Source organism: Rhinolophus hipposideros (assembly GCF_964194185.1).
Source record: "Rhinolophus hipposideros genome assembly, chromosome: 21".
NCBI classification, from domain to species: domain Eukaryota; kingdom Metazoa; phylum Chordata; class Mammalia; order Chiroptera; family Rhinolophidae; genus Rhinolophus; species Rhinolophus hipposideros.
In genome coordinates, this window is record NC_138067.1 from 37,952,574 (window position 1) to 37,980,262 (window position 27,689).

General features: G+C 50.7%; 2 protein-coding genes and 1 pseudogene across 5 annotated transcripts; all 3 read right to left on the reverse strand.

Annotated features, from left to right (window-relative positions):
* Positions 1-20: 20 nt before the first annotated feature.
* On the reverse strand, positions 21-6,634 carry ECH1 (enoyl-CoA hydratase 1; the record flags this gene model as incomplete). Its single annotated transcript, XM_081032547.1, is given in 11 exon segments — positions 21-327; positions 498-648; positions 908-979; positions 1,070-1,140; positions 1,728-1,792; positions 1,990-2,038; positions 2,123-2,247; positions 5,629-5,717; positions 5,886-6,093; positions 6,506-6,592; positions 6,595-6,634. Coding segments are annotated over 11 exon segments (1,062 nt in total). The 3' UTR covers positions 21-222.
* A 3,047-nt stretch (positions 6,635-9,681) lies between these two features.
* On the reverse strand, positions 9,682-23,551 carry HNRNPL (heterogeneous nuclear ribonucleoprotein L). 3 transcript variants are annotated; one of them, XM_081032965.1, is made up of 13 exons: positions 21,130-21,426; positions 19,076-19,194; positions 18,210-18,447; positions 18,008-18,093; positions 17,060-17,156; positions 16,905-16,977; positions 13,545-13,616; positions 13,153-13,433; positions 11,955-12,076; positions 11,437-11,638; positions 10,761-10,818; positions 10,572-10,667; positions 9,682-10,062 (listed from the first exon to the last, which is right to left on the reverse strand). In XM_081032965.1, the coding sequence occupies exons 1-13, from the start codon at positions 21,391-21,393 to the stop codon at positions 10,004-10,006; spliced, it is 1,767 nt and encodes a 588-aa protein (XP_080889091.1). In that variant the 5' UTR covers positions 21,394-21,426; the 3' UTR covers positions 9,682-10,003. The 3 variants fall into 3 exon arrangements, with proteins under 3 accessions (XP_080889091.1, XP_080889092.1, XP_080889090.1); XM_081032966.1 differs by lacking the exon at positions 21,130-21,426 and adding an exon at positions 23,499-23,551 and having other exon boundaries at positions 13,153-13,616; XM_081032964.1 differs by having other exon boundaries at positions 13,153-13,616; positions 21,130-21,430.
* Positions 23,552-25,124: 1,573 nt separating this feature from the next.
* On the reverse strand, positions 25,125-25,767 carry LOC308490106 (nascent polypeptide-associated complex subunit alpha-like; annotated as a pseudogene). The gene has a single exon. The product of its transcript is annotated as a nascent polypeptide-associated complex subunit alpha-like (transcript).
* Between the last annotated feature and the right edge of the window lie 1,922 nt (positions 25,768-27,689).

Below are 27,689 nucleotides of genomic sequence, written 5' to 3' on the forward strand. Positions count from 1 at the left end.
TCTCCAATAAGGACACCAGATTCTTGACACTGCTTTATTGTTCATGGGGCAAACATAAGACCTGGGCATGAGGAAATCAGTGTTATAAAGTTATGAACTGGGAGACTAGATGAGAAGGCAGCGAGGTGACTGTCTTCACTCCTCCTCTCTGTAGGTGAGGAAGCACAGGCACAAGGTGGGACAAGGCCAGACCCTAGGCCAGAGCCTGGGACGTGGGGGCTCTCAGAGCTTGGAGAAGGTGACACTCTTCAGTTCCTTCTTCTCCATTGTGGCCTGGACGGACTTAACGATGTCCTGGGTTTGCAGCATGCCCATGTTCCAGGAAGCCTGGATAAGAGGACAGGGGGTAATGGAAAGAAAAGGGAAAGACTGGAGTTGGAACAACGAAAACCAGGGGACGGAGGGCACCAGAGGACAAGGCCTGCGGAAGCCTCTGAGCCCTGATTGGCCACTCTGGATCAGAGAAAGGCTGTGATTGGCTGGATGGAGAGCCTCACCATATAATTCAGGCCGTCAGCCACTGAATGGTCGCGGGAGTAGAGCAGGTTGACTTTGGTGCCCTGAACCGCCACAGGGCTCTTGGTGGAAATCTCGGCTGCCAGGGTGAAGGCCGCGTCAAGCATGGCCTCCTTGTCTGGGAACATCCGGCTGGGAACGAGGGGATGAAGGGCATCAGGCATTGGGGAGGTGGATCTCTCCCACAGAAGTGACCACGCACAGTGGAAAGATGAAGACGCTACCCTTCTGAAATGGACCAATCAGTGCAGGGCACGAGATTCCAAAATAAAGAACTGACCACTCGGAGAGAGGAAGCTACTTGGAATCCAGGAGTGAGGATCCACTGGGATCCAGAGAGCCCCACCCAGGCCTGGCTGCCCCTGAGCAAAGCCACAGGCTGTGGCCCTACCTGACCAGCCCACTGCCCAGAGCCTCGTCAGCCATCATCTTGCGAGCAGTGAAGGCCAGCTCGTTGACCAGGCTGCAGGAAGACAGGACATATCAGGGGACAGCAGTAATCACGGCTCAAGAGACGCCCTGTGGTCACCTCCCTCAGGCTCCCCCCACCCACCTCTGGTTCCCGATGATTCTGGGCAGACGCTGCAGTGTTCCCACATCAGCTGCCAAACCTACGTCCACCTCCTGGGCGGGGGGAGGAATCGCATCAGTCCTTGTTTTCTGCCCAGTATAGCCCCCCACGCAACCTCAATGCCAGTGAAATTTTCTACTTACTGCAGAGGCCCCATTCCACCTCACTTCAGACACCTCTCCTCCAATACTCCATTTCATTCCCATCCACATACTTTCATCCCTGGAGGTTCCTTCAGTCCAGAACAGAGCCCACCTTCCAATTCCTCTGCCCTCCCAGTTCTTTGCGGTCAGCCATGTCTATCCCCAGAGGGAAGTCCTCTTTAACCCTGCTCACCTCACCCCCTTACCCCATCCAGGGGCTCCATCCTGCCCTCTCCAACACTAAGGGTGAGGCCTCACCCTTGCCCCATACCCTTACTCATGCCTGAGCTCACCTGGACTGAATGACCTGCCCTTGACTTCCATGGCTAAGCCTTACTTTCGAGGGTTAGTTCTGATTAACTCTTCCATGAAGACCTCCAGGCTTACTCTAGACCCTCCCCCGACCCCATCCCCTTAGCTTGCACTGTCCCTGCTCTGCCATCATTGTCCAGCTCTAAGTAGACCTAAGAAAGCAGAAACTTGGAAGGATGGCTCACCTTCACCTGGAAGAAAGCATCCTGGGCACAGTACCGGATGTCACAGGCAGTGATGAGGTCCACGCCTGGGAGGTAGAGGCCAGGGACACTAAAACAACCACAAGGACCAACTCCTCCTCCCAGGTCGTGAGGTTGCACCTTGGGACAAAGTCTAACCAGCAACAGATCTGAGGCTGGAGGCCATTGGCTGAGGCAGAAGGGCAGCAGCCAATAGGCACCCAGCCAGAGAGAGGACCTGGATAGGTGGTGGACACAGACTTACCTCCGCCAATGCAGCCCCCGTGGATGGCGGCGATGACGGGCTTAGGGCACTGGAAGGTTACAGGAGGGGCAGGGTCAGGGCTGGCCCAGGAGAGGTGGGCAGGAGGGATGCTTTGCCAGCCCCCCCGAGTCACCTTCTCGATGACGGTGAATGTCTCTTGGTATCTGGCAATGAGGCCACGGAGGTGCCAGCTGATGCGGGCTGCATCATCTCCTTCGGGTTGAAGGAGGTCTGAAGCCATGTCCATGAGGTCAATACCTGGTGGGGAGGGGTGAGGAGGTTCACAGCCTCCCAGGTCCTACCGTTGCCCCAGCTGGACTTCAGAACCCAGGCTCAGCCAATTCAAACCCCCAAACCACCACAGTGGAGAGAGTAACTCACAGAGAACTTAGCGAGGGATTGCAAACTGGACATAAAATAAATAAAAGCTAACATTTATTGAGTCCTTAACTGACTTTGTCCTCACAACAACTCTATGAGGTGGGTCCTATCACTATCTTCATTTGGGGGGCTTATACTGAGGCACAGAGAGAGTTTAACTTATTTGCCCAAGCTCACACTGTCTTGTGAGTAGTGGAATGGGGCTTTCGAACCCAGAACCATGCAGCAGGCTCCAGGGGTCAGGCTTTTCAGATAATGTTTCCTGATTCGGGAAGATGGGAGATGGAGCAATTTGGGGAGCTCCAACTGCAAGACGATCCCAAATTTGACCTTTCCTCCACTAATCAGTCTCCATGACCTCTACTCTGGCTACCATCGTGTCCCCTGGTCTCCCTGCTTCCACCCCTGCCCTGACAGTCTGCTCTCCACACGCAGCCAGAGGAAACTTGTGGACACCTCAGGGCCCTCTCTTCTTCCTTCCCATCCCACTTAGAATAAAATGTAAGGTCTTTGTCAACACCTTGCCAGCCCTGCACAACGCAGCATTTCCAACCTATTCCTTTGGGCACACAGGCCTCCAACAGCAGTTACAACAACACAACACACTGCTTTCCCAGGGCCTTTGTGCGTCCCGCTCCCCCGGCCTAGAACAGTCCTTCCCCCTGTGATGGTCATAAGACTGACTAACACTCTGTCCAGACCACAACTCCTAGGTCACCTCCTTAGAAAGGCCTGCTCTGGCTACCCTGGCTAAATAGCAGCCCCCATCACTCTCTATCTCCTTTCTTTGCCTATCTGCTACCCTGCCCTCTTGTTGTCACATAATTGTGTGCTTATCTCCTTTAGTGCCTGTCTCGCTTTCTAGCGTGTGAGCTCCAGGAGCAGAGGGATTTCTGTCTTTATCCACCACTGAATTCCCAGTGACCAAACAGGGCCTAGTACACAGTACGTGCTCAAAAGTGAACAATATAGACAACAATTCTTGCCCTCACGAAGCTGCCCTTCTATAGGAGAAACAAACAAATCAGAAAATACATTTTGTCAGATGGCGATAAGTGCTAAAAGAAAACCAAAGGACGGAAGTAGAGTGGAGTGTGTGTGTGTGTGTGTGCATGCAGTATGCAGTGATGGTTGTTGCAGTTATTAAATTGGGTGGTCAGGGATCCTCTCACTGAAAAAGTGACATTTGAGTAAAGATCTGAAGGAGAGACAGGGAGCTATAGGGACATCTAGGACAAAAGAGTTCCCAATGTCAGGAACAGCCAGTGAAAAGACCCAGTGGTAGGAATGCCCCTGGTCTGTGTGAGGATCATCAAGGAGGCCAGGGTCGCTGGAGTGGAGTGAGCAAGGGGGAAAATGGGAAGAGTAAAGGTCAGAGAGGTGACAGGGGCCAGCTGTGCGGGGCTTCCTGGGCCAAGGGGCTGACTTTGGCTTTTACTCTGAGTGAGACAGAGCTATGGGACAGGACAGTTCTGAACAGAGCCATCCTTCCCTTTCTTCCTCCTGGGCTTAATCATTCTCATCCCGTTTCCTGTCTTCTAATAATGCCAGTTAACAAACCTGAAAAATCATTTTCATGTACGGTCATACCCCTGACTCTAAGGCTTCCTTGTTCCACAGCTGGTTTAAATAAGTGAGACCAGAAGAGTGTTAGCTCAGGGTAGAGCGGAATTTGTGCAAGTTAAATATGGTTAAGACGGGACCCCCTGGTTGTGACCTTGGCCAGGTCACTTCATCCTCTGGGCCTCGGATTTCTTCTCTGTAAAATGAGGGTAAAACCTTCCCAAAAGTTGACGGGACTGCAAGGCTTCAAGGAGACATAGCCCAGAGGCACTTTGCATAGCATACGGCATTACTAGTTACTATTATTATATACTCTGTTTCAGTGGAGGCCAGAACTGCCTGGGTCAGTCCAAGGGCGTCAGCTGCCTTCCACACCATGTCCGAGAAGCCTGCATGACTCAACAGGAGCCAAGATTACTCCCAGAATAAGCCCACCATGGCACCTTGCGATCCCGTCCTACCTGAACCTGCAGACATTGGCTTTTGCAACCCCTTGAAATAAAGGACCCAGACCAGGGTACAAGGTGTCCCCCTACACAGTAAGAACTACTCCGTGCAGAGAAGTCCCCCATCTTATTCCCCTGTGAACTTTGAAATGTTGTAGGTACCATTCATAATCATAATGAAGTTATTTGTAATCATAAATAGTAACAGCTACATTGTTAAAAGTCTTATATTTATTAACACTTTAGACATAGTCACTCATTCAATCCTCACAGCAACCTGACATAGGTACTGATATTATCTCCACTCTCGTCAGATGAGGAAACCACAGCACAGAGAGGTGAAGGGATATGCACAGGAGGAATAAGTGGGAGGTGCGTGGCTGCTGGGGCCGAAGCCCATATCACTTGCTGACCCATGAATCATGCATGCAGCTCAGCAAAAGATATAAAAACGAAAACAGGAAACTCAACACTCTTTGGAGTTACGTAATAGCATCCAGAGTTTCCACATCTTCTTCCAGTATTCCAAAATCCAGGCTACAGTCCAAACTTACTCCAAATACAAAGAAATAGGAATATGAAACCCTTTTTTTCAAAAGAAAATAAACAGAGATTGACCTCTTGGCAACCCAGATGATGGAATTAGGAGACAAAGATTTTAAAGCAGCCATTATAAATATGCGCAATGGCACAAAGATATGCTCATGACAAATAAAAAGATACGAATCCTCAGCAGAGAAATGGAAAATACAAAGAAGAACCAAATGGAAATTTGATAACTCTAAACTAAAACATCAGAAATTTCAAAAATCACTAGATGGGCTTAAGAGCAGAACAGAGATGACAAAGGAGTCAGTGAATCTGGTCAGTAGAAATTATCGTCTGAGGAACAGACCTGTGGGCCTATCAGAAGGTCTAACAGACATGTAACTGGAAATCAGTTCATGTGTGTTGGATAGTTGCATGAAAGCATGTTATTATTATAACACACTTTACTGACACACAAAAGAACAGACTCTGAGAGGTTAAGGGCCTTGGTCAGGCCACAGATCCAGGATGGAAACCCTGACTTCAGAGCCCATGATCCTGTCATGTTCTGTTGGACTATGTTCTGTATTTGAATGTTTTAAATTGTCTAAAATGATAAAAGGGGAAGTTAGAAGCTGCTGAAAACCCTAATTAAAAAACATCGCTCTATTTCCAGGAACAGGAGAGACTGGAGGGGATGAGTGTGGAGAGCACCTAGTACCTGCAGTGAACATTTTTCCTGCGCCAGAGATCACCACAGCCCGACAGTCAGCATCTTGCGCTATCTTGTTGAAGCACTCCACCATCTCTCTATGGAAAAGCAAGGAGTGAAGAGCTGTATCTGGAGTGGGAACCCCGTGCCCTCATGTCCAACTGTCCCCCACAACCCATCCCTGCCCAATCCCTCAGCCCCTGCCTCCTCCTGCAGGCAGGCCTCCAGGATCTACAGGCCAGGCCTCCAGGATCTACAGGCCGGACCTCCAGAAAGCCTTGTTCATGGCATTCCTCTTCTCCGGCCGGTTTAGCTGTACATGCAGAACGTGTCTCTGGGCGGCTGTCACCCGAAGGGACTCATAGTTGTGGTCTGGGGCTTCACTGGGGGCTGCTCTAGAGGCCTCATTTTGTGCAGAGGAGCCCATGGGGCGAAGACAAAGGTTAAGACCCAGGTGGGTGGGGGCTGTCAGTCCTGGGGAGGTAAAGGAAAAAAGAACTTTTGATGACCCCAGATTGGGGACCCAGCTCCTTCAAGAGCAGAGGGCACACATCTCAGTGACACTAGACTGGGGAACACAGGACTCTTAGAGACCTCGGTTTAGGGAGACACAGAGTTTAAGATTAGGGGATGCACTGTACCAGTGACCTCAATGTAAGGACCACTTCAGACCAGTGATCATGCGACTGAGTCAAGATTGGGGACAGTGAGCCGCCAGCGACAGGGCTGTAAGACACAGGCCTATAGAACTGGGGAGTCCTTTGCGTGGAACACACGAACTCCTGAGTTTAAGGGGATCGGACCCTGCGTGACCCCGGACATGCCTCCTCGTCCTATGATCTCTATGACAGCACAACGGACCCCCAGAGGTCAAGAGGTGACTCACGCCACGTTAGCAGATCGCGGAGTCTGTGAGAAACTGCCATCGCCGCCGCCATTGCTACTGAATTGCTGAAGTAACCCGACAGGAAGCCAAGGGGCGGGCACAAAAGACCGCCATGTTGAGCAAGGGCATCATGCCGCTGCCGATTGCGATGACCCTCTTCTTGCCGCCATCTTTACTGAGGGCGACCGGAAGTAGCTTTCTTGGTTCGTGGGCTGAGTTACTTAACAGCTTAGAAACGGACCAGTTGGCCCACTACGTAGGAACCTGGCCGAGGAAAGTATTCACGTTGCTGCCGGCCATTCCTGTGTAAAGTTCATCACAGCGCTGTTTTATAATGGTATTAAAATTGGGGACAGCCGGAATGTCCAAGGACATAATAGCAGAATAACTACAGACGTGCAAGTTTGTAATCATGCACTTGTACTATATTAACCAAAAAGAAAAAATGGTTACCTAGTAATGAGTTTACCCACGTAAGGGAATGGAACTAGACAGGCCAACATTAAACGCTGACTGTAAATTCTGAACCACCACACCACCACGAGGTCCTATTTTCTTTTTTGTGTGGAAAGTAGGTTTTATTCGAGAATACCAGCATTAACAGAAGACAGTGGACTCCCTGTCACAAAGACTGCCTCCTCGCTCTCTCATTATTGCCAAAAGGCTTTATAGACACAGCAAGGAGGGGCAAAACGAAGGAAGAAGTTGGCCAGGCAACTTCAGGATAAGGCACTTCCTAAAGGCTATTCTGCCCCGAGTCAGGAGTAAACCCCATTCAGATGCAAAGAACTCCTCCCAAGTTACTGGGCAGTTGCACAGAGGCCTGAGGTCCTACCATTTTCCTTTGTATACAGGAAACGGGCTGGGGAAGGGAAGTCACTAGTTCAAGGTTTCCGGGTTTCCGGAGTGCTGAAGAGAGGGATTTTAGGTGGATCTGAAGTCCGTGTCAAAATAATTTGTTCAAAAAAAATCTTTTTGGAAAAAGCCAGTGAACCTAAGAGTATAAGTGCTGTAAAACTCCTTTAAGTATGCTCACTGGGGAGACGTCTCGTTCACCAAGAAGTGAATGGATGTCTCTGGGCAAACGGAATGGTAGGGAATACCTTGCCTTCTTAATGGAATGGACAGGTAGGCTCTTTTCGAAAACAGATCCAGTGACTCCGCATCAACAGTGAACTGTTCTCTATGCAATGGAAAACTCTGTTATGCAAACACCAAGATGTGAGAAAAAAATGGAGAACATTTAGTATGATCAGCTGGCATAAAAGTTATACACAGCTGTAGGAGCATAGAATACAGTATATATCCATAGACTATATTCAAGAGCTCTAAAACTGCCGAGGAATGAAAACTGGGTGCTGGGAGAAAGTGAGAAATTTACTTTTTACCTGGAATGGCTTAAAAACAAATTGTAGCAGACTTTGACATTTGTGGCTGCAAGGTGACTAGTTTCTCCTTGTCCAGAGGTTCTATTTGAAATCTCCCCTGAAGCAGTTGCTTCATCTGATAAATGTCATGTGATTTCAGATGCTAGAATCTGGGCTTCAACACTTCAGTTCCCAATGTGGGTCTTTTCAAGTGCACATGCACGGACAAGGGACTGTACTTTTGACTTGCTCCTCTCTATAGGCTGCCTCTTCCGTTATAAGCCAAGGTCCTTATATCAGCTTCCTTCCAGGTTGTTGGCCCTCACCCCACCCCCCATATATACAAGTTCCCATCTACCCTAACTGGGAAGTATCTACTATGTTGCCATGATAACAGATCTTTTAACCCAGCAATTCCACTCATAGGCATTACTTCCAGATCAGTATCAGGGAAGTCAGCTAAGCTATTTGTATCGACATATAGCAAAACTGTCTCTGTAGTAGCAAAATTGGAAATTACCATTGGGACCAGGTAAATTCTGTCACACCTGGTCTTTCACAAAAGATGAAAGCATTCAGACTCTACAAAGTGGGAAAACAAAGGAAATTTTTATTCAAGTTAGGAAGACAGAAATACTGGCAGACAGGAGTTTGCTAGGGCAGTTTGATAAGACAGCTGCCCGTAACTTCAGGCTCCTTTTTCTTCTATAGGAAAGGGGGAATTGGTTAGGCAGGCCTGGGGGCTGATATCCCTTCCTGGGGTCAGATCTGTTCGAAGATGTTATCTCCAGATTTGGACTTTGTGTCACCAGTAAAAATTGCAAGGAAGTTGTAAGTTGGACTCCGGTGTCCTGGCGCCTGAGGATTAAGAAATTGCTCTTTTCCAGGTTAGGATGTTGTTCATTAACGAGGTATGGGTTTACTTGAGGAAGGGAACAGAGTTCTTCAGTTAATCAGTTAGGGGAGAAACAAAGAGAAAACAGCTGAATATCAGAATGGATCAAACTGCAAACAAAGTCTCATTACAGGTGGTTTACAGAGCGAGCTATGCGGTGAGTCAAACTGCAAACTAGCTAAGTTTAACTTATTTACTGAATTTCACCCTTGTAACACCCACAAGATACACTGCAGGGGAAAAGCAGGTTGCTCTAGAGGTATGTGGTATGAGACAGAACACTTTACAGAGCAAACCATTTTAAAAAAACATTAGGTTGGTGCAAAAGTAATTGCCATTTTTGCAATTTTTAACCTTTTAAACCACAATTACTTTTGCTCCAACTTAATAAAAACACATCCAAATAGAACTCCAGACCATGCTTCTCCCATCCAGTTCCCCTTGTTTTGCATATCTTTTTTCCTGCAGTTTAACTGCAGGAGTCTTAACTGGTCATTGCCCTATGTAAGACGAGAAAAAAAAAATCACCAAAAATTATTTAAGGGACTGGGAAGACTCACTTTTATTTTTCAGAGCTTTTATTTTCCAAATTTACAAAAAGGTAGTTGTTTATGTCTCAGGATTAAGGCTATTTTTAAAAATCTTTTGAAGTTTTCCATCTTTTCAACACCATCTACTTTTTGAGTGACTCTCCAACTAGACTGAGCTTGCTTGGGCAGGCCCCATGAAACATACCATGCCTTCTGGGTTTTCCTCAAGACTCCTTAGCTCCTAGCATCATTCCCATAGGCAGCCCTGGCCCACCCCACTCCTCAGGCAGGGGTGGGCCTATAGCTGTGTCCTGGCCTGCCCGTCCTCTTCAGAAGACCAGGTGGGAGAGAAGCAGACACACCCTGGTATCCCAGAAAGTGCTGTTTATTTTCCAAACAATTTTATTGAAATGTGCCAAGAGTACATGGGCAGCACAAATGTATGAACAGGAACAAAAAAAAAAAAATCACAAGTACAGTAATTTTTAAAAAGTGAAGGTTAATCTTGGGAGATATCAATTCCCTTCCCCTCCCCCTTCAGACTTCCAGCATTTCCATTATGGTTAAGCTTCTACTAACCTAGCATTAAAAAAAAAAAAAAAAAAAAAAAAGGAATACAGGAACTTTTGCAAAAAAACCAACAACAAAAGAAACAGCATAAAAGAAAGGTTTTCCTGCTTAGATGGGACTCTTCCTCGGCACCTAATTACGAGGCGTGCTGAGCGGTGGAGAAACACAACTTCAGGGTGTAAGGGTATGGACCATCTGCAAAGGAGAGGACAGAGAGGTCTAGGTCTGGATGGGTCCCTCTCAAACAAGTCAAATACATAAGGCATTTCTCCTTCTCTTCCTTTACTCCCACGGAGAATCCATTTCCTAGCTCTGTGGCTGGCCCAGGGCAACAGGCATGCCCCAGTAACAGGGTGGGCAAATTTTTTCTGCTGGGTAATATGGCCCCTTTCCTGGGGCCTGTATCTGAGCCAGCCTCTGCGGCTGACACTGCTGGGCGTTACTGGAAGCTTCTGACACAGAGAATGCCAGCTCCCTAGAGGACAAGCCTGAACAACTCCCAAGCTGGCAGAGTGGGTGGCAGCAAACAGCCAGGCTGGGCCTCCCATGGGGAACATGAGGTTGCTCTCCTGGAGAACAGGTCCCGTCTGTGTCAGTGACAATGTGGAAATCTCTGAGGCTCTATCTGGAGAGCAAGGAGACTAGCTCTGGCTTGAAGCCAGCCAGCCCATGAGGCCGCAAGGGGACGATTGCAGGGTACTCACTTGGGTTTTTCATCTGGTAATGGTTCAGGAAGCCCAAAGTCTCCAGGGCATCGCTCTTGGACTCCCACTCCAGCAGCCCAGAGGAGCTGCGCTCACCTGATTAGAAAGCAGAGGTTTTAGGTTGATCTGAGCAGGAACCAAAGAGCCGCCCATCTACCACCGAGGAGAAAGGTGGGGCAGCTTACTCACTTTTGCCTGAGAATACTTTCACAGAAGACGGTCGCTTCACTCCCAGCTCATCACAGATCTGCAAGACAGCAGAGAAACATGAGTGCCGCACAGCGGAATTCAGACAATGCTCTGCGTGACTGAGTGCTTGAATTTTCCTGGAGAAAAGTTTCTAAGGTTTTATCACACACTAAGGTGGCCCAAAAGAGGTTTAGAAACACTGCTCTTAACTATTTGTTGCCAAGAACTAGGAAATTGCTTTTTAAACCTCCCATCTTCATCTGCTCTTTGGGTTTGTGTTGGCTCTAGGTAAATGTTTGATGAATCAGATGAATTAAAGTCCAAAGTCCCACTCTACCAGTCAGACTTCCTGCCCTAGTTCCCTCTCACACGGCCCTTAACAGGATCCTCCCTTCGGATGTTATCTAGGCACCAGAGGGTGGGCCTGCCTGAGATTCACCAATGAGAATCTTTCCCAGCAAAAGCACAGTCATCCTAGCTTGCCAAGAATGTAAAGAGCATGGCAAACTCCATTGTTGCTAGAAGTTTGATGTCATTCTCAGCCTTTCTGTCCTGGTCCCTACTGCCCTCAACCCAGGGCCTGGCAGAGCAGGAACTCAAAAGGTGTTTGTTAAAAGACCAAAAAGAATGGCCTACTCAGATGGTTGTGGCAAGGGACCAACGCCATGGCACCCACCTCAAAGAAGTTTTCCTCGGTCACCTCCAGAGGGGCATTGAAGAAGTGCAGCACATTGCTAGGGTGTTGGATGCGGTTCTTGGCTGCCTGCTCCGGAGTGGAGAACCGATTGTTCCTTGATTCACTGAAGTCTTTGTAACTGGAGGACCCGTCTTCTAGCCCATATGATTGACCAGGCATGATGGCTGGTTGCTTGGAGACACTAGGGGTGGAAGCCTTTGTCAGACCTAATGTTCTCCACCCCTTGGCTCCCCACGATGGGCTCGTTCCTGTCTGAGACCAAGCGCTGTGTGCCTCAGGAGGGCATTGCACCACAGCTGAGGTGAGGCTGACTTTCTCCCACTGCTTCAGAGGAATACCTGGGAACCATACCCGCCATACCCACTCCTGCCTGATTAAGCACCGCTGCTTCCCTCTGCTCCTCTCTTGGGCCCTTTCCCGAGTGGGCCCCATTCTCCTTCCCTTCTCTCCTCAGTCCCTTGTCAATGCACCCTACCCCAGGGAGATTGGGCACGTACCAGACTTTCAGCTTCTGCCCGAACATGAAGTTGTTGTTGAGGTGGGTAATGGCCCGGTCCACAGCATAGCCATCAGCCATCTCCACCATGGCGGCCCCCGGCTTGCTTTTCATGAATTTCACCTTGGGGAGAGCAGCCACGGTCAGCACCACTGCCCAGCTGCCAGGGACCCTTCTCCTGTCCCTTCTTAGTAAGAAGTAACTCCTGCTCTGGGTTTAGGCTTCCATATCCTCACTTGTGAATGGGGAACCAGGAAACAAGCATGCTCGGCCCACGGAGAGTGCTCCACCCAAGGTAGGCAGCAGAGCACAGGCAGTTTGTGTAACTAGAGGACACGACCCCTAAGTGGATCACTTAATGAAGCACAACAGAAAACAGTGGGCATAGTAAAAAAATGAAAGCAGATATTCTCATAAAGGTTTTCCTGTTAATAAATTTATCTAGATACGGGGTCCTGATGTAAAATGTCTTTATGTGGGTTACAGTATAAAAAGACTGAAAAACAGTAAGTAGTGTTGGTTCTGAAGCCAGGCTGTCTAGCTGAGTCCTGCTTCCAAAAAAAGGTCTGTGAACTGGGTGTTACTCATCCTCCATGCCTCATTCCCACCCGTGGCCTCACTAAGGATTCATAAGAAAATTAACAAGTTACAACATGAAAGCACTTAACATTGCCCGATACAGGAAGAACACTTAACTTGTAGTAGCTGTTACTACCATTGTTAATGGGCCTAGCAAGGGGCTGCAAACCCAAAGGCTTCATTCCGGTGGGTTTGAAAGAAACCATCCGATCTGCATAGACAGTCACCAACCAGCCTATCAACTGTCCCACAGACAAGGCAGAAGGCTCGGTGTTGCCAGATCGTTTGAAATTTTCTGGAGAATATCCTCAATCTTTAACTATATAATGGGTACATTTCATAAATCACAATATTCATGTAATGTTAAGTATTAGCACTTTCATGTGATAGTCCTGGTCTTATAACATTGGAAATTAAAAAACAGAATATCCACATCCAATGAGGACCAAGCAAAATCTGCCTGCAGCTCATCCAATTAGGCGAGTTACCCTCTCTGGATCAGCTTGCTCCCAGCCAGGCCACCCCTGGCTCTTCTCCACTGACTGGCACGCCACAAGGCTCAGGGCCTCCCTGGGGCCTGCCAGGTCTACGGGAAAGCAGAAGACCCAGCAGCAGCTCACCTTCTCTACATTGCCGTACAAGCAGAAGATATTGAAGACTCGGTCACAGTTCATCTTAGATTGATCCAAGCCATAGACCATGAGCACAGGGCTGTCGGCGTGGGGGCCATACTCGGGTGGTGGGGGAGGGGGTGGGGGATGCCCATACTGGGGACCGTAGCGACTTGGGCCCCGGCGGTGACCCCCCACTGGTGGGCCCATCCTTCTCCCTTCGTAGTGAGGTGGGGGGGGCCCGTAGCCCTCATCATGGTAATGGCTGTGGTACCCACCGTGGGGCCCTCCTGGGGGGTGGGAAGGAAAGAGAGGGAGGACGGGTGAGAATTTGCGTGGCGGGCGGCGGGCAGGGGCACATGAGCCACGGGAGTCCACGGAGGGGAACCCCCTGCCCTCACCATATTCTGCGGGGTGATCTCCCAGGAGAGGGGGCTGCCTCTGGCGTTTGTTAGGGTTACTGCCAGGGTCACCTGTGGACAGAGAACACAGTTAAGAGGCTAACCTAAAAGGAGGGGTGGCTCTTTCCCACCTGACTAAAGGCTAATCTCCAAGTCCCTCAGCTCTGGGGAGCCTGGCTGCAAACCCTCCCTTCATCACAAGGGCTGCTGGGGTCTCCCTCCTTTGGCCTGACCCAGGATGGGCCTGAAACCCAAAGTTGGAGCCCCCTTTGCCCCCTGTGCCCATACCAATTTGGCTGCTTTCCTTTCTCCGTGAAGGATGAGGCCAGGTTCTGGGTGCTCTCTCACCTGCCCTAGCCCTGGTGGGAAGCCCAAGTTCCTGGGCTCTCTGGGGAACTTGTAGCTGCCATAGAAGATGATAGGTTACGGGAGCCAAGAATAGTCTAAAGTAACTCCCAATGAAGGGACAGGAGGTTAAAAACAAGAAAATAACCCAATAAGGGCAGCAAGAAGATACCATCTGGCCCCCAAGGTTCTAGAAACTCTAGACCCCACTCTCTAGGCCCCTTCTTTCTCAACCCTGTTCCCAGTCACCCTCCCACCTACTCACGTTCCAACCCGAGGGACTGAAGGAAAGGACAAGCAGGGCGAAGTCAGAATCAGTTCACATGAGCAGTCATGTACAAGGCATTAACAATCTCAGACCCGGACAATGGCGCAGATCCACCCAACCCGAGCTGTCGTTCAGAGTTGCTACCATTAATTTAGCACATGAGTGGCAGACACTGTGCTAAGCACTTTACAGACATCACCGCTTTTTAAATTCCTCACAACAACCCTCAGGTAGGTACTAGTTTAGTCCCATTTTACAGATAAGGAAACTGAATAGTTAACTTTTAACTGAGCAGTTAAAAGACATTTTGGCCCAAGGTCACAAAGCAAGTCAGTGGCTGAGCCGGGATTTGAACCCAGGTCTGGCTGACTCCAAAACCCAAGGCTCAAGACCACCGCCCTTTCCTGCCACCCGGCCTCCATTTTGGTTTCAACAATCAGTCATTACAAAGATGGAAAAGGGCTACTTACAGCAGAAGTACAGAGTACAATGTCCATTTGTCACAAAAAACAAATCTGTCTTTTCTCTTACCATTGGACGCTTCAACAGTGAGTTAGCACAGTTCTGAAAGATGGCGTCCCATCAAACATACACTGCGACCCTGCATCACACGGTTTTACAGTCATAAATACAAGTTACAGTACACATCCGCTACAATTTTTTTTAAAGAATTGTTTTAACAGTCAATGTTTTGATTAAATCAAAAATGGCTCACAGATGTTCTGTCCTCAGAAGATACCAGAAAAGTGGAAAATAAAGGTGTATGAAGTGGGTAGTGTCCCTCCGTGTTGTCACCTCCTCACATTGTGTGCTGCAGTGCGGTGCTTCTGGCTGTGTAGCGCTCCGTGTGCGTGTCTCCTGGTTGTGAAGTGTGCCAGTGGCCCCACTATGCCCGAGCGTTTGGCCTTGGGAGCGCGCCCGGTTACCCGCCAGCAGGTAACTGTGTACCTCTGAGCTGTTTGGCTGTCTGGTTTTAGGTCTGTTTTGGCTTTTTTGATTTTGTTGTGGTTTAAGTTTTTTTTTTTTTTGCTTTCTGATCTCCAGTTGGTGCAGATTATGTTGGCAGCCGTTGACTGCAGAAAAAATAAAAATATCAAAACAACAAAAAAGAAGGCCCTCCCCAAACCAAAGGACTTAAAAAACAAAACCCATTATGGCGAGGAATGGAGAGAGGATCCTATTGTCTTGGAGGCCCATGGAATCTACTTCAGTCTGTGAAACGTTCTCCGAAAAGAGCGCCGCTGGCTGGCTGAGAGCTCTGTTCTCTGTGTTTCCTACTTCTGTGTACATTCTCGGGTTCGAGTTTGCTTGGATTTTGACCTCTTTATGTTTAGTAAAAAAAGCAGTGTCTGCTGCCATGTTGCGTCTCTTTCTTTGTCTCTGTCTGCCTCTGTCTCTGTGCTTGTAGCTGTTCCTTGGAGCGCGGTGTGGTGTTCTTGATGTAGTGAGCTCAAGTCTGCAGCTGTTTCTGGGGACGTGGTGGAGGCTGCATGATCTGTTCTCTCCAGGAAGAGCTAGTGGTTTCTACCCTGTGTGTTGGTGAGCAATGTGCAGAGGCAGAGCCGCTGAAGTATGGTTCCTGAGGGGGTGGCGAAGCACCGCCCTCACTCCAGGTTACCTCATCAGCTCTCGTTTTTGACCCCCAGCCTTGGGGCAGCCAAAACTGAGAGGCATCAAAACCAATGCACAGCCAGCCCCTGCCACTAGCCCCTGCCGGTCTGCACATCTTCTATTTATGTTCCTTGGAGAAGAAATGGTTGGTTGCCATGTTTCTGTTAGCAGTCATGTAATGCCATTGCCCGCTCTGGTACATTCACTTGGTCACCAATTTGCCTCTGACCTCTGCAGGGAGCAGCCAGGCCCACAGTGCCTCTTGTGAGGGTCCTGGGGAGTCTAGCCCACCCCGCCCACTGCTCCCCAGCTGCAAGGGCGAGCAAGACAGGCCTGGCTAGCAATGGGGGCCCCCGGCCGCCCAGGGCCTATGAGATGTCAGCAACCAGCCTCCTCCCTCAGCCCATGGCCTAGTCCGATGTATCAGACCAAGACAGAGATGGACGGTCTTGTTGAGGAGCTGCTGCTTTTCAAAGGCAATCCTCCACCTCTCCTTCCTATCCAAGGCAAACCATTCTTGACAGATTCTAGGAAGGGGGTTGTCCATTTGGGCCCCCTGCAGAAAAGCTGAGTCTCCTCTACAAGTGAGGTGAGGCATGTCCGCCCTGATCCAATCCAGGGTTTCACCTCCACAAGGTCAATTTGCTCAAAGGCTCTGCTGCAAGGGCTGGGAGCCGTCATCACCTCCGCATCTGCCCACCCCCATCCCCACCAGACCCTTTCAATAGTGAAGAGAAAAGGACCATTCCTGGCCCCGTGAGAATGGAGAGTCAGCGACCCTAAGGAGGCTCCTAGAAGGGAAGCAGCAGAATCCATTTGGGAATTGGAATTGCTACTGGTTTACAAGCCATCACCATGCCCAGTGCTCAGCGAGGCCGATCCCCACCCCATCCAAACCTCTACCTTGAATCTGCACCCCCAGCCGTATCAAAGGGTCCCAAGCAGCAGCTAGGACCTACAGAGGCCCCTCACTCACACTCTCCCACCAGTGTCTTCTCTAAAAGCTGACCCAAGGCCCCCCCATGTCCATAGGGAGCCCAATGGCATTACATAACCCTGAGCCCAGGTCTATGAAGTGCGCTAGTCGAATGAAGGCAAGGCGGGTATGTTTACAACAAAGTAGCCATCAGGATTACCTTGTCCACTGAGGTTGGGGTTTGTATAGTCCCAGGTATCCTGATCATTCTTGAACACGTTCAAGCGTGTGGGCTGTAGGGACAAGACAAGCTTAAGATGAACCAGGCTCCAACACACGTGGAAGCTGACGAGGGGCAGCACTTCCCAGACCCACCTTCGCATACTCGATCTTCAGAGTACAACAGCCCGAGTAGATGTCAGCCCCATTTAGGGAGGCCTTGGCCCGCTGGGCGCTCTGCACCGAGTCAAACGTGAGTACAGTTAAGGCAAGTCCCTCTCTGGAAAGGATTTAAAGCTCTCCCAGAGGCATGAGGACGAGGTAGCACCCAAAGACTGCCACACATGGGTTCTGGGGTTAGTTCAATGCCATGACACCAGCCACTCGCATGGAGATGGGCTGGAGTGCTGCCCTCCCTGGGTGAAGAGCCATTGGCCACAGTGACTTCATGACAGATCATGAAGTATTCCCAACCTTCCAGCCGAGATGGCAGTTACCTCCTCTGTCACCGCTCCAGGCCAAGCCACCTTCTTCTTTAGCCCAATCCCCCCGTCTTGTGCTGCATGCTTCAAGCTTAAACAAGCTCTGAAATGTCAACCAGATTATGTTCCTGCCCTGAAAATCCATCATGGCTTCACACTTCAATCCAAATTTCACACCACTAAGACACTCTAAAAACTTCTTCTAAGTCCATAGTGAACCCTCTCCTGTGTCTGTTCCTCTTCAGCTGTCAGGTCGTTCACTTTCTCCAACACTATGCTCTTGCCCACCTGAGGACCTCTGCAGAAACTGGTTCCTCCATCTTGAACATCAGCTCCTACCTCCTCATGGAAATAGGTTATTACCTTCTTAGAGCGCTTCCCAGATCCCTTTGTAAATCTCTTTTATTATCTCATAGCACCCTACTTTCTTTTCACAACACTCTACATTCTGCACTTTCACACAGTACCACTGATTACTTGTTTATTGACGGCTCCTCCCACTAGACTGTGGGCTCTACGTGGCAAGCATTCAGCAGACACACGCTGGTTGAAAAGATGGTGCCTTGTCCAGCCCTGAGAAAGCCTCCACCCCAACGAACACCTGCTTCCTAGCAAAGGATATTCCACCATAGCCTGGACTCCATTCTTCCGGAATATGACAATTCTCTGAACAGGACCACATGGGTTACAGATAGTATAAAGAACATCCTGTAAAAGCAAAGATGGGCAAGATGAAGGAGCACTGGCAGGTCAGTCTGGCTCAGGGGAGGGGACAAAAGGGAGATGTCACAGAGGAGCCTAAAAGAATGCCTAGTGGCACGCACCGTGGTAATGGAATAGATGGGGTTCAGGATAGTAAAGAGAAGCACACTGTTGACGCTCCGGGAGTCATCCGAGTCCCCGGGGCGGGAGATCTTCTGGCTGGTAGAGTAATTGACAAAAGCCGGGTGACCAGCAATGTAGATCTGGTTGTCAGCTGCGTAGTTCACGGCGTTGCAAGCTCCCAGCACGTCTTCAAACTCTACCAACGCCTGTCTCTTTTTCGGCATCACCACCACATAGCTGGCAGAGAGAACAGAGTCAATCCGCTCAGGGGGTGGAGGCAAGAATGGGAGGATGGCTTCAACTGTCCATGAACCAACCCTTCCCTGGCCTCCAGACTCCTCTGTACCGTCCTAGTTTCCTGACCTGAACACCCTTTGCCATAAATGGCAGGACAGGCAAAAGAGATGTAGCTTTGGCATCATCTCCTCTGGGTAGCCTTCCTTCCTGACCCCTCCTTACCTCAGTCAAATGCTTCCCACAGACCCCTAGGGCTTCCCCTATCACAGTGCTGATAACTCTGGATGGACAAATGTCTGGAAGAAGTCCAAGGCATTTTTGTTCGCTGCTCTACTCCCAGTACCTAGCATGTACCACATACACAGTAAATATTTACTGAATGAGAGAATGCTGATTAGGAACCACAAAGCAGAAGTAAAAAAAGGAAGGAGAAAAGGACACGGTACTTGCTGTAACCTGATCCAAAGTACAATGGCCAACCCGAAGAACAGAGGAGCCCAGGACCTAGCCAAAGGACCCTGGACCAAACTGACCAAGTCAATTCCAACCAGAAACCAGTGACACACAGAACACCGAAGAGTTGACTTCTCTGTATACTCAACATTTGGCTTGTGAGAGGAGTGAGTACCTGATAGGTCCGAACTCCTGCAAGGCCTCCACAAGGTCAGCTTCCACCACACCATCAATCAAGCCCCTGATATGGACAACTGGGGAGGCGGGGGTTTTGTGTGGGTCATCGTAGTTCTCCTGAGAAAGGAAGCAAAAATAAGATTTCATTTCCTGCTGTACAAAATGGTGACCCACTGGCGTCTATATTGTCGGGGACACAGTCAGATAAAACAATTGAGTGTTACCCAGAAGGACACACAAGTACAGATAACAAGGGACAGCAATTCAAGCCAATCACCCCAAAAGGATTCTAGGCTAACAGAGCAGAGGCCCTGGGTGGGTGGCCACTTGTCTAATGCCTCTAGCTGTAGCTTCTGAGGAAGGCAGATGGAGGACCAGTCAAGTCCCGTATCTTACATTCCTCCCAGAACCTCTCTCTTCCCACTGGTCAAAAAAATGTGGGAAAAGAAGGTGGACTAGGAAAGGGGACATGACTGGCAGGAAGGGCTCAGACAACTCTCTGCTGCAGTCTGAATCAGGGCATTCCCTTGCACCCACCCCAGCTTCACTGCCCTTCCCCCAGGACAGCAAGCTGCCATCACAACCCAGCCAAGCATCACTGTTCCCCACCACTCATGCCCAGGTCCAGGCAGGGCAAAAAACCGTGTGCCCCAGAAGCTGAGGCAGCCAGGCCAGTCTTGACCACTTCTAGTCTTTAATCATTCTCCCACCAAAATCTATGTTGGAAAATACCACCTAGTCCAGACTAAGGGGAAAAAAATGAGAAAGATCTTTCAGAAGGAAGAAAAACTCCAACCCATACCATGAGAACCAAGACAGTTTCTTTCCCAGGGGAAGTATCCTTCTACCCGCAGACAGAGCCTTTGGGGATCAGGAGGAAAGTGACTTTCTCCCCCTTGCCTAGGCTCTGAACCACCAAGCAGAACAGCAGCCCATGGAACAGGGGCAGAAATGGATTCTATTTCAGGAGTGAACTACACAAACCACACGAGGCACAAACAGCCGAATGGTTCCCAGTTCAGCGGTTTGGAGTCCCACAGCCACGTTCTAATCCCAGACCCCCCCCCACTAGCTATGTGTAATACCACCCCCTAGCTCATAGAAAAGTGTTCCAGATTCCATTAAGACACTTTAAAGACGCGTGGAACAAGGCCTGGCGCAGATCACAATGCTAGCAGATCACAGCACCGACTGCCGCTAAATCCTGGAAAACTCTGCAAATGGCTGACCGGGAGAGGACTTTATGAACCTAAGAGGGAGGAGGGAATGGGCTCCGAGCCAGAAGGCGCTGGTGGCTTTTCCAAAGGAGACTAAAGAGCTGAATCCCTTCCAAAATGCCTACCCTCAGGGACCATTTTGGTTCATCAAACCCTCTGCACCCAGTTAACTCCCAGAAATTTTAAGCCAAGTTGTGATCGCTCCAAAGCTTGGCTCCATGCCTGACCAGCTAAAAGGCCTCTCACAAGCCTTTCTTCCCGTTTTCAATGCCCACAAAAGTAGGCACATACTCTGTTCTGGGGGAAGGGCCTCAAACACATCGACTTATTTCAAGACAAACCATGACTCTATCAAGATTAAACAGTGATCGGGTAAAATTCCCCCCTCCTGCGCGTTCAAGACCACCCCCCCACACCGATTCCCGCTCACGCGGCGGTCCCCAACCGCCCACGAGGACCGGGCGGGACAAGTGCGCCTGCGCATGGGGCCTGCTAAGAATACGGAGAAAAAAAACAAAAACGGCACGGCCGCGTGCCCCCCCCACCCCACCCCCGCGGCTCCGCCGCAAACCAGCCCGCGGCGCCTGCGCATTAAGTCAGCCGCAGCGCGAGCAGCTTCCTCAGTTCCCCACACCCCGCTGAATAGCGCGCACGCAACCGCCTGTCCTGGCGCAAACCCCGCCGTTTGCCCAACGCCCGCCCCTCCCCCACCCCAGTCAATGGCGCGAGGGCATGGGCGCGTGCGCAGAGGGCCCCCCCCCCCCGCCAAATATCCCCAAGGTAGGAAATTTTCCCTCCCTTCCCGGACGTCCCGGGCCCAAGGCCTTGGTCTCACCCCGCCGCCGCCGCCCGCCGCCCCGGCTCCTCCACCACCGCCGCCACCGCCTCCGTGCTGGTCGCCGGCGTTGTCAGTCTTCAGCCGCTTAGGGGCCCGGCCGCCCTCACTGCCGCCGCCGTAGTAGCGGCCACCGCCGCCTCCGCCGCCCGCCGCCGCCATCTTCACCATCGCTCCCGACCGCCTCCGCTGCTCCTCCGGTTGCTGCCTCTGCTCGAGCCGCCGACGCCGCTTCTCCGCCCGGGGCAGCAGCCTCCGCGACATGGCGGCGCAGAACCCGCCTCCCCCCGCCTCTCATTGGGGGAGGGACACGCCCGTCACCCGCCGCCCCCACCCGATAGGGGGAGCCACTGGTCCCGCCGCGGGGGGAGGGGAAGCCTCCGCACGCCTTGCGCACCTATTGGATAAAGCCCCCGTCGTTCTGCTAGAGTGCCCACCCCCGTTTGTCTAGGACACTCCTTATAAGCGAGCGCTTTCTGCCAGTCATATCGCCGACCCTGCTGCCTTAAAATAAACTCCAATTTGATAGGTCGGATTTCTGGCACGACGCAGCCCACGCACGTGGAAAGCCCCGCCTTCTTCCTACTTTCATTGGTTTTCTTGCTAATCCATCAAACCAGAAGCTATTAGTCTTCCAGTCACAACGGCTGGCTTCCCGCGCCACCCCACAAGAAGACAAGGAAGTCCCTCCCTTTTGCCTCTCTCCAATGGCTACTGCAGATGCCTATCTTCTGCGTCTCCTCACCAGACTGTAGGGCGGCCACTGGTGGTATCTGATTTGGTGAAAAAGGGGAGCCCACTCCAGGCGCTCTTTGGCGCAGTCTAGGAGAGGATTGGAGACGAGAACGCATGCGTGAATAAGTTTTCGGGCGCCTCTGGAGGCGGGGTGACCCTCTAAAAGAGCGAAGACTTGGAGTACCCGGAGTATTTATTGAGCGACTGCCGTGTGCTGCCCTGGAAGGCTACGCCAGACAGAGGGGCAACTACCAGTGCAGCTGTGTCCCCATCACTCTACCCTCTTCCTATCCACCTCTAACCTTCACAATGCCGGAATAATTTTTTTAACACAAATTTGACCCTTTCCGTCAGTATAAAACCATTTCCTGCTACCGACTGTCCTCGGACCCTGTCCAGTTCGCCGGCGTCATGTCACCACTCCACCTCTAAGTTCAGCCACAGTAACTCCTTTCAGTTTGCACAAGGAGAAGCATCGTGCCCGCACCTCTCGCTCTTTACCCTGGGCAGCCATTTCCACCCAGTACACTTTGTCCACTAACCCTCCCGTCGGGGCGAAGGAACAAGTCCTCTCGTCCCTGCGGTCTCAGTTCACTCCGAAAAGCTTTCCTCGCCTCTCCCAGCCCAGATCCCGGGGCTTCCCCCATGACAACCCTTAAGCACCCCGGTCAATGGTTTCCACGCTTCTGGGCGAGGGAGCGACGGTCCCTGCCTCCGCATTAGTGGGGCTGGCCCTCCTACTAGACGGCCGGCCTGGCACTCGGCAGACGGGAGGCGTGGTGTTCCCAGCCTCGGGCGGGCCTGCCTTCCCTCGGGACCGGGGACCACCCGCAGAGAATGCCCTCCCCGAGTGGAGGGTCCAAAGACGCCCAAATGCCGGAACCTGGGGCCGGGGCCGGGGGCTGACCCAGGATCCCTCCCGAAGGGCTCTACCATCCGGGGGCTGCCTGCCGGGAACACTGCAGTTAGAAAACGAGGACAGCGGAGTGGGGAACGCCCCCAAAGATGCTCCGGAACCTTTCCACCCGAGAGAACGGTTCCCGAAATAGGGGTCCTCGCGGAAACTAAGTTTGAAATGGGGTGAGCGGCACTAAGAGAGTGGGACAGACCTGGTGGGTTCGCTTGTTTGGGGAGATAAGCAAGTCGAGGTGGCTCGATGGGGATCGAAACCAGCTCCCGATCATAGCGGGGAGCTCCGAAAAGGCCGGCAGAACAGAGGTGGGGGGCGGTGCCGCGCCTTCACGTGAGGCGGGGCTGCTCCCACCCCCCCTCCAGGGCGGGATCACGAGGTCCAGACGTCAGAGGAATGCGGTGGGGGGAGGGGGCGGGGGAGGGAGGGGCCCCTCCCCTCCCCGCCCCGGCGCCCGCCCGGGACGCCCCTTGCGCCGGCGCGCTCGGACAGGACGCGGCTGAGCCGGCTCCCGCGCGGTAGTGCCAGGCGGCTCGCCTTCCCGCGCGCACCCACGGAGGGGGACCTGGCGGCCGCAGTATCTGCACCCCCGCGCGCCCAGCCTCCGCCCCTCCCGGCCTAGCACTCGGGCGGCGGCTGCGGGCAACGGGTGGCGCCTCCCACCGAGGGCACCTACCACTGATCCCCCCGCACCCTTCCCCGACCCCTCGACCCCAGCCCCTACCAGCTCGGCGGCGAGCTTGGCCGGCCGTCCGGGATCGAAAAGAGAGCAGATACTGGGAAGTTTTGGGAGAGGGAGGGACGGGCCTTAAAGGGACCACGACCTCTTTTCATCCTAGAAAAAAAGTGGGGGGCGGGGAGCTGCGGGGACCGACCGGGAGTTGCTCCGCTGTTGAATGGAGGAAATAACGCAAAAAAGGATTGGGGAGACTTTAGGGCCGCTGCGTTCGGGCTCTGTCCCTTTCCCCAAACACCCCCAACCCCTTCACTCCCCCACTTCCTCTCAACAGAAAGTCGTGCAGTTGTTGGAGAATCATGCCTCATTCCTCCTAGTCAGCCAAAGTTCTGTTGGTTGAAGTAAATGTTGGCGTGCACATTGTACAAATGGGAAAATGGGTTCAAGGGATGCATGCAACTAGCCCAGGATTCCACCACTTTTAAGTGGCATAACCTGATTTGTCTGCCACCAAAGACCTAACCACTGCACTGCAGTTTTGTTATGGTTATGAGGGCTGCAACATGCAATGGAGGTAAGGGCACAGGCCCTGGGGCCAGACTAATGGGTGTTCAAATGAGAAGGCCGCACCTACTAGCTCTGTCGCCTTGAGAAAGTGATTTAGCCTTTTTGGGCCTCTGTTTCCTCATCCAGTAGGAGGACGGTAGTAGCACCTGCCTCACAGAGTAGTCTTGAGGAGTGCTGAGAAGTCTGAAAGCAGAGGAGACTTCAGAGGCTTACCCCCATTTCACAGATGACATAAAACTGAGGCCCAGAGAGGGGAAAGATCAGTTGAAAATCACAGCTAGACAGCCTCTGAAGGCAAGCCGATCCCCTCATTAACACCCCCAAGGCATAATCTGACCCTGGTAGATCCATCTAAATCTATGTCTAACCCTTTCCACTTTTCCCAACGTGGCACAAAACTGGCTTTCCTTCTGTCATCAAATGGCCAAAACTCATTCCTGACTTTGCACTGGCTGTTCCCTCTGCCTAGAGTACTCTTCTCCCAGATCTTTGCTCCTCAGCTGACAGACCTTGACTCAAATGTCAAACCTCCTGACTCCCCTAGTGTAGCCTAGTTACACTCCGTACACAGTTATAATCTTGGCTCCCCATTTGTTTCCCTCTTTGCTCTTACAGCCATGTGCAAATATCTAGTTACCTGTTTAATTTCTGTCTCACTAGAATCTGGGCTCTTTAATCCCTCTAAGGACCTACCCTGGGGTCATTCATTCATTCATTCAACAGATGTTGATTTTTTTGTTTTTTTCATCCCACAAGTAGCCATAACTTTATTAATGATAGAAACAGTACAGATTTCAAACCAAGCTGCAGTTACTCTTTTGAATCACCAAAAATAGGTCCTTGGTTTTAGATGGTTACATTCTTTTTTAAGACAACAACAACAACAAAAAACCACATCTACAGTCAGGGGGTCCTGTCTTTTTTCATATATAAATTTTATGGGGGAATATTGGGGATCAGTTTGCTGCTCCAGGGCCCATCAGCTCCAAGTCATTAGACTTCAATCTAGTTGTGGAGGGCGCAGCTCACTGACCCATGTGGGAATCGAACTGGCAACCCTGTAGTTCAGAGCTCTAACTAACTGAGCCATCCAGCTGCCCACGATGGTTACATTCTTAATTCCATAATAGCATTTACAATATCATTACTGCTGTTCTTCAGGGTTCGGACTGCCTTTGCTCTCGACACATTTGCTTGTGACATGACCAATTTTATGTCCTGAACTTCCACACCTGTTTCACTAACCTCTTCCCTTTCACTCTCCTCCACAGTTGGAGTCTGTGTGTTTTCTTGAATGTTTGAGACAGCTTCATCTTGAATTTTGAATTTCTCAGCAGCTGCTAGCTGTGCTTCCTGAGATAAATCCTCAATCTTGGCTTCCCCCAAAACTGTGTAGGTATGTGAAGCTGGGCTGTTGTGGACATCTGGTTTTATGATGACAAGGAGGATATTCTTAGATTGGAATAGTGACCCTAGTAACCCCTGTAACCTGTCAAAGACCTAGTTTGGACATAGCCTTCCATGCCTTGTTTCACTCTGGTTCTGTTTTGCTTTACTGACTGTTTCTTCATCGATTTCAGCTGCTGCTGCCAGCTGGGCTTTGTTGTGTGGTTTTCTGTGTGGAATCTTGTTCCTTGAGCTCTGATACTGATTCATCACTGTCAGATTCTGTTCCAGACGCTGTCTCAGCCTGGAGCTGTGGCGACTCCTGCTCTGTAGCAGGGATGGTTTCTGTGGCTTCACTGGGCATTTTGTGCAGGGGTGGTTGGCGGGAGATGTGGAACCAAGATGGTGACAGAAAATTAACAGATGTTTATTGAGCCAACCCTATTTAGGGCAACTGGGATAAAATGGTGACTAAGATATGGGGGGAAAAAACAACAACCCTCCTTCTGGGGCTTACATTCTAGAGAAAGAGATGGACAATACAATACATAAGTTAGGTAAAATGTATCAGATATTGATGACCGCTGTATCAGATATTGATGACTGCTATGAAGAAAATAAAACGGAGAGAGGATGAGGAGTGTATGAGGGAAGTTTGCTATGCTCGAAAAGGCATTTAGGGGTAGCCTCACTGAGAAGGTGACATTTTAGCAAAAACATGCAGGAGGGGAGAGAAAGAGTCATGTGGATACTGTGGGAAGGTCATTTGAAGCAGAGAGTATAGCCAATGCAAAGACCCTGAGGTGACAGTGTGCCTCTGTGTTCCAGGAATTGTTACAGGCCTTTGTGGCTGGAGTAGAGTGGGTGAGGGGTAAATAGTAAGGGATGCTGTCAGAGAGAGAAGGGAAGGGGCAGTCTGTGAGGGGCCCCAGGGACAATGGGAGGACTTTGATTCTGAAGTGGAGCCACAGGGGGGGTTCCAGCAGGGGAGGGCCCTGATCTGGCTCAGGTGTTCACAGAAGCCCTGCGGCTGCACCATGTGGGTGTGGGAAACAGACTGTGTGAGGTGGGCGGGAGCAGGCAGACAAGAGGGTGACTCAATGGAACCTGTTGGAGGAGATGCATGACATCAGGGTGCAGGCTGCGGAGGGGTTGACATGGGCAGCTTGTAGATCTGTTTTGAAAACAGAGCCTACAGAGCAGGCTGGTTTGTATATTCACAAAGTTGTGCAACCATCACCACTATCTAATTCCAGGACAGTTTTATCACCACCACCCACTCCGTCATCCCGTCCCCTCCCCCGGCCAAAGAAACTCCATACACATTAGTAGTCACCTCCCTTCAACCCCTAACTTACTTTCTATTCATATGGATTTGCCTGTTCTGGACATTTCATATAAGTGGAATCATAGAGTATGTGACCTATTGTGTCTGGCTTCTTTTATTTAGCATTATTTTCAATGTTCACTCATGTCATCGGATGTACTTCATTCCTTTTTGTGGCCAAATACTATTCCACTGTACGGATATGCCATATTTTGTTTATCTGTTCCTCAGTAGGTGATGATCACTCTTCACTTCTCCATGATTTTATCTCCCAGCTCACTGCTACCCCCCTGCTCCCATCCTCGTTCTTGGTGATTTCTGTACACTGGTAGGTGATCCTCAGACCATCCTGGCCTCTTGGTTCCTAGGCCTCCTTCAGTGATCCTGTCCTCTTTTTACCTCTTCACTCAGACCTTGTCTCAATAACCACAGCCTTTTCAGAACCCTAATTTCATGCATCCTTCCTTGTACCTATCCCCTTTCTTTCTAGTTCATTCCTTTCAGCTCAGCTCAATAATCCATTGGCCCTACCACCTTTGTGCAACCCCTCAGCCCTCTCATTGCCTTCGCACAGATTAAATTCTTTGACAAACCATTATAATCACCCCTTATGCACACTCTACACAATTACCCCTCTCCATCCTACTCATCTGGCAAAAGCACAGTCCTGGTTAAATCTAAGACTCCACCGATTGCACGCTTGCTTCTGTGCTGCAGAACGTGGATGGAGAAAAATATGCTTCCATGCCAACTCGTCTCACCTTAAATTCATGCCCACAATGCTGCCCAACGAATTTGCCTATATCCCTTCTCTTGCCTTTCTTAGATGACATATCAGACTTCTTCAAACCACCAACACCTTCTTCCTTATCCTCACACTCAGCAGCGACCTTTTTGTTTCCTTAGAAAACCAGAACCACCTTCTACTACATCCACTCTCCTCCTGCACCTTCACCATC

Coding starts and splice junctions, on each gene's coding strand:
- HNRNPL (XM_081032964.1), bottom strand. CDS start 21,393: ATGTCGCGGAGGCTGCTGCCCCGGGCGGAGAAGCGGCGTCGGCGGCTC. Junction 18,448..19,075: donor CAGGAGTTCGGACCTATCAG/GTACTCACTCCT, acceptor TCTCTCTGCCAG/CTATGTGGTGGTGATGCCGA. Junction 17,157..18,007: donor GGAGTCCAGGCTATGGTGGA/ATATCCTTTGCT, acceptor AACTGTACTCAC/GTTTGACTCGGTGCAGAGCG.